The sequence below is a fragment of the Dysidea avara genome, chromosome 1, assembly GCF_963678975.1.
Source record: "Dysidea avara chromosome 1, odDysAvar1.4, whole genome shotgun sequence".
Lineage (NCBI taxonomy): Eukaryota > Metazoa > Porifera > Demospongiae > Dictyoceratida > Dysideidae > Dysidea > Dysidea avara.
Genome location: NC_089272.1, coordinates 18,290,650 through 18,302,736, shown reverse-complemented (window position 1 = coordinate 18,302,736; position 12,087 = coordinate 18,290,650). Strand labels below are relative to the sequence as shown.

General features: G+C 37.7%; 1 protein-coding gene across 1 annotated transcript in view; it reads right to left on the bottom strand.

Annotated features, from left to right (window-relative positions):
* The window catches only part of LOC136264668 (mucin-3B-like), a 145,142-nt gene that overhangs the window by 95,585 nt on the left and 37,470 nt on the right, over window positions 1–12,087 (bottom strand). Inside the window, exons 14-18 of the mRNA XM_066059472.1 lie at window positions 9,949–10,272; window positions 9,561–9,884; window positions 9,144–9,464; window positions 8,766–9,089; window positions 6,310–6,951 (exon numbers count right to left, since the gene is read on the bottom strand). Coding sequence (XP_065915544.1) covers window positions 6,310–6,951; window positions 8,766–9,089; window positions 9,144–9,464; window positions 9,561–9,884; window positions 9,949–10,272 — 1,935 coding nt within the window. The remainder of the gene's footprint in view (window positions 1–6,309; window positions 6,952–8,765; window positions 9,090–9,143; window positions 9,465–9,560; window positions 9,885–9,948; window positions 10,273–12,087) is intronic.

Genomic DNA, 12,087 nt, shown 5'->3' with positions numbered 1-12,087 from the left:
TCATCTTAGAAAGGTTCTTCAATGGTGTAGAAGAATCAGACTTAAAGCCACGGAGTTATAACACGAAATCCAACTTGGTGTAGCAAGTGCGAGATCGAGATACTCTAATAGAGCAGTCATCCTAATAGAGCAGTCACCCTGAACAGAATTCAAGAGATCAGCTAGAAATAAGTAACCTGTATAGAGATCAGCTACAAACAAATCACCCTGTAGAGAGTTCAGCTACAAACAATTCACCCTGTTCAGACATCAGTTAGAAGAAATTTTCTTGTAGAGAGTTCAGTTACAAACAAATCACCCTGTTGAAAGATCAGCTAGAAGATGTCACCTTGTAGATAGTTCAGTTACAAAGAAACCACGCTGTAGAGAATTCAGCTACAAACTAGTGACCCTGTAGATACATCAGCTAGAAGAAGTTACCTTGTAGAGAGTTCAGCTACAAAGAAACCATTCTGTAAAGAGCTCAGCTGCAAACAAATCACCTATACAGAATTCAGCTACAAACAAATCACCCTGTAGAGAGATCAGGTAGAAGAAGGTACCTTGTAGATAGTTCAGCTACAAACAAATCATCCTGTAGAGAGATCAGCTAGAAGAAGTTACCTTGTAGATAGTTCAGCTACAAACAATTCACCCTGTACAGAGCTCAGTTAAAAGAGGTTTCCTTGTAGAAAGTTCAGCTACAAACAAATCACCCTGTAGAGAGATAAGTAAGAAGAAGTTACCTTGTAGATCGTTCAGCTACAAACAATTCACCCTGTAAAGATATCAGCTAGAAGAAGTTACCTTGTAGAGAGTTCAGCTACAAAGAAACCATCATGTAGAGAATTCAGCTGCAAACAAATTATGTATAGAAAGTTCAGCTACAAACAAATCTCCCTGTAGAGAGATCAGCTAGAAGAAGTTTCCTTGTAGAGAGTTCTGCTACAAACAAATCACCCTGTAGAAAGATCAGCTAGAAGAAATCACCTTGTAGAGAGTTCAGCTTCAAAGAAACAATCATGTGAGAGTTCAGGTACAAACAAATTGTCCTGTAGAGAGATCAGCTAGAAGAAGTTACCTTGTAGAGAGTTCAGCTACAAAGAAAACATCATGTAGATAGTTCAGGTACAAACAAATCACCCTGTAGAATGATCAGCTATAGAAGAAATCACCTTGTAGAGAGTTCAGCTACAAAGAATCTATCATGTAGAGAGTTCAACTACAAACAAATCACCCTGTAGAAAGATCAGCTATAGAAGAAATCACCTTGTAGAGAGTTCAGCTACAAAGAAACCATCATGTAGAGAGTTCAGCTACAAACAAATCGGCCTGTAGAGAGATCAGCTAGAAGAAATTACCTTGTAGAGAGTTCAGCTACAAAGAAACCATCATGTAGAGAGTTCAGCTGCAAACAAATCACCTGTAGAGAGTTAAACTACAAACAAATCTCCCTGTAGAGAGATCAGCTAGAAGAAGTCACCTTGCAGGGAGTTCAGTTACAAAGAAATAAACCATGTAGAGAGTTCAGCTGCAAACAAATCACCTGTAGAGAGTTCAGCTAGAAACAAGTCACCCTGTAGAGAGATCAGCTAGAAACAAGTCACCTTGTAGAGAGTTCAGCTAGAAGAAGTCACATTGTAGAGCTACAAAGAAACTACCATGTAGAGTTCAGCTGCAAACAAATCACCCTGTAGAGAACTCAGCTACAAACAAATCGCCCTGTAGAAAGATTAGCTAGAAGAAGTTACCTTATAGGGAGTTCAGCTATGAACAGATCACCCTGTAGAGAGTTCAGCTACAAACAAATCACCCTGTAGAGAGTTAAGTTACAAAGAAACCACCATGTAGAGAGTTCAGCTGCAAACAAAATCAATCACTCTGTAGAGAGTTCAGCTAGAAGAAGTCACCTTGTAGAGAGTTAAGCTGCAAATAAATCACCCTGTAGAGAATTCAGCTACAAACAAATCACCCTGTAGAAAGATCAGATAGAAGAAGTTACCTTGTAGAGAGTTCAGCTACAAAGAAACCACCATGTAGAGAGTTCAGCTGCAAACAAATCACCTGTAGAGAGTTCAGCTAGAAACAAGTCACCCTGTAGAGAGATCAGCTAAAAACAAGTCACCCTGTAGAGAGTTCAGCTAGAAGAAGTCACATTGTAGAGAGTTCAGCTACAAAGAAACTACCACGTAGAGAGTTCAGCTGCAAACAAATCATCCTGTAGAGAGTTCAGCTAGAAGAAGTCACCTTTTAGAGAGTTCAGCTACAAAGCAACCACCATGTAAAGAGTTCAGCTGCAAAAAACTCAATCACCTTGTAGAAAGATCGGCTAGAAGAAGTTACCTTGTAGAGAGTTCAGCTACAAAGAAACCACCATGTAGAGAGTTCAGCTGCAAACAAATCACTTGTAGAGAGTTCAGCTAGAAACAAGTCACCCTGTAGAGAGTTCAGCTAGAAGAAGTCACATTGTAGAGAGTTCAGCTACAATGAAACTCCCATGTAGAGAGTTCAGCTGCAAACAAATCACCCTGTATAGAACTCAGCTACAAACAAATATGCAGTGTAAAAAGATCAGCTAGAAGAAGTTACCTTGCAGAGAGTTCAGCTACAACGAAACCACCATGTAGAGAGTTCAGCTACAAACAAATCACCTGTAGAGAGTTCAGCTAGAAAAAAGTCACCCTGTAGAGAGATCAGCTAGAAACAAGTCACCTTGTAGAGAGTTCAGCTAGAAGAAGTCACATTGTAGAGAGTTCAGCTACAAAGAAACTACCATTTAGAGAGTTCAGCTGCAAACAAATCACCCAGTAGAAAGTTCAGCTATGAACAGATCACCCTGTTGAGAGTTCAGTTAGAAATAAGGAATCCTGTAGAGAGATCACCTAGAAGTATCGCCTTGTAGAGAGTTCAGCTACAAACAAATCACCTGTAGAGAGTTCAGCTACAAACAAATCACCCTGTACAGAGATCAGCTAGAAGAAGTTACCTTGTAGGGATTTCAACTACAAACAAATCACCCTGTAGAGAGTTAAGCTACAAAGAAACGATTCTGTAAAGAGCTCAGCTGCAAACAAATCACTTGTACAGAATTCAGCTACAAACAAATCACCCTGTAGAGAGATCAGCATGAAGAAATTACCTTGTAGATAGTTCAGTTACAAACAAATCACCCTGTAGAAAGATCAGTTAGAAGAAGTTACCTTGGAGAAAGTTCAGCTACAAAGAAACCATTTTGTAAAGAGCTCAGCTGCAAACAAATCACCTGTACAGAATTCAACTACGAACAAATCTCCCTGTAGAGAGATCAGCTAGAAGAAATTACCTTGTAGAGAGTTCAGCTACAAAGAAACCACCATGTAGAGAGTTCAGCTGCAAAGAAATCACCCTGTAGAAAATTCTGCCAGAAACAAATTGCCCTGTAGATAGATCAGTTAAAAGAAGTTATATTTTAGAGAGTTCAGCTACAAAGAAACCATTCTGTAAAGAGCTCAGCTGCAAACAAATCACCTATACAAAATTCAGCTACAAACACATCACCCTGTAGAGAGATCAGCTAGAAGAAGTTACCTTGTAGATCGTTCAGCTACAAACAATTCACCCTGTAGAGAGAGCAATTAGAAGAAGTCACCTTGTAGAGTGTTCAGTTACAAAGAAACCACCATGGAGATTTCTGTAATCAATATGTGTGACCGGATTTGCGAAAAGGGGTCTTCCACACACATCCAATTCCGTAAACGTTGGAGACCATAACTCAGTGTTCAAGTAACATATTAACCTGAAAATTTCACCATGTATTCAGCTATAGTGGTGCTCACCACTGCCCAAATATCAAGGCAATAGCTCTTTCCAATCTGAAGTTATCAATTGTCAAAGTTGGCAAATTGGATGTGTGTGGAAGACCCCTTTTCGCAAATGCGGTCAAATATGTATTATACAGTATATATAATTTGTACATTTACTGATAAAATATTTAAAGTACATCTACTTCATCTTTTCTTCTTCCTGTAGTAAAGAAAAAAACGTAGGTTAAAAAAGTCCCAAAGCTGGTATACAAATACAAAAAGAAATGAAATCTAATCCAAAACAGCCAAGCTGTAAAAAAAGTGTGCGGCCCTCAGAAAGGCTATGGTGAAAAAAGATGTGAAATCCAAGGTGGCGGCCAAGAAATGGCTGTGATGGTAGGTTAATGGTAAAAATTTTAATAATGACAATTTAGGTAAATTTTGTGAAGCAGCACAAAAATTCACCTGAATTGTCGTTATTAAAATTTTTACCATTAACCTACCATCACAGCCATTTCTTGGCCGCCACCTTGGATTTCACATCTTTTTTCACCATAGCCTTTCTGAGGGCCGCACACTTTTTTTACAGCTTGGCTGTTTTGGATTAGATAAGTTATAAGAAGAAGAAAACTACGAAGAAACTAAGATGAACATTGAAGGCACATATCCCAGTGATTGCTTGGTGTCAAATTTGAAATGGGAGGTACCCCCACCCCAAGAGTGTATCCACAGCAAAAATGGTTAATTTCTGACCAGGTACTATTGAGCTATGGATGTGCATTTTCTTGGTTCCTATAAGCTGTCAGCTCCTGCACTGGCTATACTTAGCCACAATACACATTATCATGTCTTGATCCATCAAAAACAACTAAACTGTAAAAAGGGGTGCAGCCTGAGAGGAAAAAGCTGTGAAATCAAAAGGTGGTAGCCAAGAAATTGCTGCAATGATGTTAATGCTAATTAAATTCAGAGGCACAGCCAGAACCCCGAGCCCAGACCTGGGCATTGATATTATTTAAATAATCAAGATTAAGGTATTCTAATAGAACAGTCAATCACTCTAATAAAGCAGTCACACTATTCATAGAAGCACTGTAGCAAACTACACAGTTATAAATAAGGACTTTCATGCACTACACCAGTAATTTGGTGGAGGGCTGCTATTGCGAGCAGGTAGTTATCTTTTTTTTGCTCTTCTAGCTAGGCTACAATGTCACGTAGCTAGGCCCTGGCATCACCTAAAGTCTAACCATGCCCCTGATTGGTTTTAATAATACATCCATGACCATTATTAAATTTATTGGTATTAACATCATTCAGTGCAGCCATTTCTTGGCCACCACCTTTGAGCTCACAACTTTTTCACCCTGGCTTTTGAAGATTGCACCCATTTTTTACAGCTTAGCTGTTTTTACATAGATTTTGTCTTTTAAATATTCCAAATCCAGCCATAAATTGCTTGTTTTTACCGAATTTCTTCTTATCCACAGGCCAATGATTATGATGATGACTCTGGAAGACAGAAGTTATAATAGTATAGTAAAGTAGATTTTATTTGACCTTTGCAGTATAGACATTTTTTTCGAGGACTTCTAATAGAACACACATAGAATATCCTAGAACAATCTAGAGTTTTCATTGGTAGATCTATGACATTATGAACTTTTAGCTAGATTTAAATTTTCATTTATAAGGTAGAAATTAGGTAAGTGTGCTGAGTAGCTGACAACAATGATTCAGTGGTTAAAGGCTAGGGAGTTAGGCATGGAGGGCCCTGGTTCGAGCTAACTTTACAGTCAATTTTTTTGTGCACCTTTTTGCTGCTTGGTGACTGGTATTTTGACCCCAGCGATTTTACATTATCTTGGTTTTTCCTTGTAACTGTGTAGCTCTCACTGCAATTTCTTTTAAATCACAAAAGATTTGAGCTATGATGGTTAATCTATACGTCTACTGATGTTTCAAGCAATTTCCTTAGGTTGTTTACTCTGCAGGCACGACAAAAATCAGTCTTTTAATGCAGAAATTGTCTATAACACCGTGAATATTTAGCAGATTTGGTGTGTGAATTCACCAAAATATGTCCGTAATGTATACCATATTTCATGGCAATTGACTTGCACATTTGTGTTTTATATTGGTTTTTGTAAATTATGCATAATGAAGTAGAAACATTAGGCCCCTAAAAAACAACCTGAGCCTAATTTGTATTTCACAAATGCTTAGAGTGATTTGCTGAAATTTGGAATGCGAGGTGCCAAAGGAGACTGGAAGCTGTAATGCACTTATCAAAAATGACAATGGACCTATTCATATATGAAAAATACATTTTGTTTCTTCCTGACAATATACCCAAGGTGAGGTGTGCCTGCTTTCTTGGCTGCATAACACACTACCGTGTGGCCTGATTATAAAGCAGTAAGGATACCAAAGTGGTTTAAAACTGATCAATTATATATTTGCTAAATATTTGATTACCGCACATACAATAAAGTAGCTTTGTGCAATAGATTGTATCATGTTTCATCATACTGTTATAAAATCTTACCAGCTAAAGTGGTTAATTCAGTAGAAATAGATCTATTAGTTTCCAGTATCATTACATTACACTCATATGTACCCTCATCTCTCTCCATCAAGTACATAAACTGGAGACTGCTAGTGTAATTGTTACCACTACCAATGGTTGGGTTGATGGTCACTCTACTATTATTTGTAATAGTGTCTCCTCCAGGTCCCATCCAACTTATCATTACTGAACTGAACTCCACTCCACTAACTGTATTCACTGTACACTGGACATCTTGAGGACTACCTACCATAGCTCCTTGTATAGGACCAGATGGTATTATACTGACTGTAGGAGTAGGAACTGTAACATCCAGTGTGACACTACCAGTAGCCATAACTGGTGGACTAGTGTTGATCACTACCTCACACTGGTACACTCTACCATCGTCAGTTGTGCTCAGTAGGGGGATAGTATAAGTGGATATGTACATAGTAGAATTGTTACTTGTGAAACTTGCATTAATTCCATTTATTCTTTGTAATTGAGAGCCATCAGTAATCCATGTAACATCCACTCGACTGGTGATACCTCTCACAGTAGTCACACTACACTCCAGTGTTAGTGACTGACCAACTATCTGAGTGTCAGGAGCAGTTACACTGACATTTGCAATGCGAACTGGAATACACAGAATACCATAAAATCTGCATGTTTTAATGTGTATTTTAAATGTGACCCAATGTTGGAAAACCATCCTTTTTGGCACATTGGTAAATTTTCTCCTTTGTAGCTAAAATGATGCACTGGGTGTTTATCTATCTTGTGTCAAAATTTCAGCTTGATATCTTGAAGGGTTCCAGAGATATGGTCAATTTACTGTCTAATACATTACAAAGTAACTTTTCATATTAATGCATTGAATTCTGTGAGTGATTAAGGATGACAAATTGTGACAAATCACTTTGTTTACAAATACCTCCATTCCTACTATCTAAAAATATTATAAAGAGACTTGTCACAAGTGATCCTGGTCCTTTTCTTTAAATAAATGCCATGTATCATTGTGTAAGACTTAGTTTTAACCATTCTAGCACATGAACAAATCACCTCATTTGTAAGTTAATTGGTGTCCCACGCATGGTGAAATCACTACATGGTCTTATAAAATCATCCATATCTCCTAGCAGAAAGAAGCTTTGGGTGTGAAATTTCACAGGAAGAAGGCTTAATAGTTACTTTATCCAAATGTGTAAAAAAAATTAATTTTAAAAAAATGCTGAAATTTTCAATAGAGTTTTCCTGCAATTTTGCATGTGCCCAAAAGGATGGTTTTCAAAAATTGGGAATATTTTACAATACAGTTGGTAGCACTTTTACACTCACTACTGCCAGAAGAATGCAGCTGCATACTATCACACTTTTTAGATTTCCAAATTACCAAAGATACACCAACATGTAAAGCACTTACATGTTTATATGTTGAAAAGCAGTGTGCCCCACCAGATTCCTTCCAAGGGCAATAATTTATCACCATACCTCAAAATGTCTTTGCAACTTGACACCAGGAAATGGATTTACACAGTTTATGGCAAGGTTAGTAATGCTAAAATTTAGGATGATGTAAACTATAAACCACAAAATCATCAGTCAACCTTTGTCTAGGACTAGCTGCAGCTGTATGGTTTTTTATTGTTAATTTGTATTTTAATACGGAAGTCAAACTGATATAGATTTTTAATTATAGAGCATTTTTGCATTCCAATTCCACACTGAAATATTGTATCACAATTCCTAGAAAAACTAGAACATTCGTCTGTAGGGTAGAAAGTAAGAGAGATGGATAGCTGGCAGTGGTGGTTGGTGGTTATGGCCCTGGTATCTACAGAGGGATTTATACTCTTTTGTGTACGCTTTCTCTTATTTTTGCGTGACTTTTTTTGTTCAATACTTTGATTATGCTTAGCTTAATAAACCACATGGTTTTTAGGACCCCTTTACTCCAATTTCTTCTAAATTACCAAAACACACCAGCAATGGTTGTTCTACAGCATCTACAAACTAATTTTTAACTTATTTCCATATGAAGCAAGAAGCCTACTGCTTTTATTTGCCCTTAGACCACCTTTATGCATAAACAATCAGATGATGAGTTTTAATTTTATGGCAGTTTTTGTAGTGCTAAAACACACAACAAAATTTTGGGTACAAGTATCTTTGTAACGGCTGACTTTGTATTTATAGCATACTGCACAACCAGGTATAAAAACTAGTTTAAAATTGTATTATGCAGAGAAAGAAGCACACTTAGCTAGGTTGCCACTCCTGTTAATAAACCACTGGTGGTGTGCCTCACTGGTGACCAGCTTCTTGGGCCACACAATGTAAACATTGATCTTAGGATCTTAAGTTTCTGTATAAAAGTGAATAGTTTCTCAAAGTATTTGCAGTTTTGCACATTTTTCACTGTTCAACAGAATACAAATTTTACTTACCAGAAATCCTGTGTATTTCCACAAAGGCCTTAGCAATAATTTCCAATATTATTACATTACAAACATAAATGCCCTCATCTTCCTCCATTAGGTGTGCAAACTTGAGAGTACTAGTGTAATTGTTACCACTACCACTGGTTGGGCTGATGGTCACTCTACTATCATTTCTAATAGTGTCTCCTCCATGTACCACCCAACTTATCATTACTGAACTCAACTCCACTCCACCAACTGTACTCACTGTACACTGGATATCTTGAGGACTACCTACCATAGCTCCTTGTATAGGACCAAATGGTGTTAAACGGACTGTAGGAGTAGGAACTACAGATGCAAGGTGTCAATGTAAAGAAATGTTTTTAAAACTCTACTACTTACCTGTGACATCCAGTGTAACATTTCCAAAGTCCACAATTGGTGGACTAGCATCAATGACTACCTCACACTGGTATGTCTTACCATCATCAGTAGTGCTTAATTGTGAAATGGTATAACTGTTTGAGTATAACTTCAAGTTTTGGATAGCAAAACTTTGGATATCTGTTTCTTCCTCCTTCAGAATGGTTCTGTCATTACTCCATATGAAAGTCACTCTACTGGTGATACCTCTCACAGTAGTCACACTACACTCCAGTGTTAGTGACTGACCAACTATCTGAACATGATGTGCTATGAGACTCAAGCCATAAGTTGCAGGTACTAAACAACAAGGAAAGGGGTTATAGTGTATAGTGCTATCTATATACATGCAATATTGTTTTGTTTCTTGCTCTAATACAAACAGCATACACCTACTTGTAAGATTCCTTATTTCAATAATTTTAGCTGCAGTAGTTTCCAGTATCATCACAGCACAAGTGTATGCACCCTCATCTCCCTCCGTCAGGTAGGTAAACTCTAGAGTACTGATGTAATCATTATTCACCGAAATGGTTGGGCTGATTGTCACTCTACTATCATTTGTAATAGTGTCTCCTCCAGGTCCAATCCAATTTATCATTATTGAACTCAACTCCACTCCACTAACTGTACTCACTGTACAGAGTATTTCTTGAGGACTACCTACCATAGCTCCTTGAATTGATCCAAATGGTATTACTGAAACATCAGGAACAGGAGCTGCAGCAAATTATGCAATGCAAACATAATATTGTTAATTGTGAATAGTGAATAACAAACAGACCTGTGGTGTTTATAGTGATATTACTGCTGGCTAAAATTGGTGGACTAGTGTTGATCACTACCTCACACTGGTACACTCTACCATCATCAGTTGTGCTCAATAGTGGTATGGTATATACAGTTCTGTATACTGTAGAGTTCTCATTGGAGACAATAGCATCACTTTCATTAATTCTTTGTATTTCCAAGCTACCACTATTCCACACAATATCCACTCTACTGTTGATACCTCTCACAGTAGTCACACTACACTCCAGTGTTAGTGATTGACCAACTATTTGATCAGTGGAATTTACTACACTGATATTGTAAGGCTTTGAAGGTACTGTATTTCAGATATAACACATCATACAAGGTACAAATACTCATTTAGAAGCATTCTTACTATCAATAACAAATAAATGTGAAAGCATATTGCATATTGAATGCTATATACAAAGACATGTTTATCTTGCAGTACAGTAGTACTGGATAGTAGGGATTCCTCAAAATAAAGGGTGCCCACCAAAACACTGAGGTGTGTAAATCAAACATGACCCAGTCTGGGAAAATCGGTTTTATCGCCCATCTGAAAGTATTGAGAAATGCTGGTTTTAAATTATTCAGAGTGTTGTAGCTTGCCAATGGTGGTAGCTACGCATACCAAATTTTCACACGTTTACAACAGTTTATTACCTTCCAGATCATCTACTGAAGAAGTAGTCAACAACTAAGTTTTCCACCATTTTAGATAGTTTTTATACTGAGGTTGGCTGTATCAGGTGAGCTCCAAAAGGGGTGGGAGGCGGAAGGCTTGGAAGGTGGGAAAGATACTTGAAGAGGAATGTTTTGGGATGAATTAGACCATGATATGGGCCATTCAGGTATCAAAACTGGCTCAAATAAAAGGAAATTTACAGCAGATGTATTTATTTAACACCACAGAGCTGTACAGCCACATACAGCCATTCTTAGGCTGATCACAGCTCCATTAAGGCCCCACACCGTACATACGGATCGCCACTGGGCTTGGGAAAAGCAGCCAGCAAAACCAGACTACTCAAGTCTAGCTGATTTTGATTGTGAAATTAGATAGTTTATTCATGTAGCTATGTGTTCTGGGTGAAAAATAGAATCTGTTGACATGGAAGATAAGACCAGTTTTCCCAGACTGGGTCACATATTATCTTATGCAAGCTTACTGAAGAGTCTTACAACAGAGGCGGATTCAGGGGGTTCTAAGGTTTCTGGAAACTAGTAAAATATATTCAGGGAAATTTTGAATTGATTTTCAAATGTTTAGGTTGAAATACTCTAATAGAGCAGTCAACTACCCTAATAGAACAGTCACATTTTGGATTTTTAAGTTACTTAGTTCACCTGTACCAATACAGTAAAAATAGTCTAAAAATCATATCTCAGTGTGTTTAAGACCTGAAATTTTCTTGGGGGCATGCCCCCAGACACCCAGGATGGCATCCATTTGTCTGTTGTATGCTTCAAGTTTCACATAAGCTCCACCTCTTTACTCTTTAGCCTGCTCCTGATGCTATGCCAGCAGAAGCAACATATATTCCATTCCTAACATATGCTTACAATTTTTGTCAGATTTAAAGAATTTTTGATGAAAGATTCAATATAAAACATAATTTTCCTGTAGGAGCATGCCCACAGATCCCAAGTGTGCATGCAACAGAAAATTTGGAAACCTCTGTCACCACAATTCCTGGGGCCGCTCTTGTACAGAGTATATAAATCTAATGCTAGAGAAATATTAAAATTAATATTAAAATCCAAATTTTGGCCTGCCTACCTGCCAGCCTGCCTGTCTGCCAGTCTGACCACAGTTGAAAGACTAGAAGCTAAATGACACATCAAACAACTACCATTGTATGCCACAATATCAAACCTATGAATGACATTCTCTGTGGCATGTGACTTTTGGGTTCTGGTGAGTGTCTTCCTTGTGTGCCTTGCCTATACCTTTCATCCCATTTAACTATATAGCTACTTCATGCAAGGACAGCAACAAGGAACCATATCAAGGTTCGTATCAGCACTTTCCTTACAAGCATGTACTGTACATTGCTGAGTATTACAAAATCATTTGCAGCACTTGAACTATTGTAGATATAATGATCCATTTACTAGAAAACAGAGC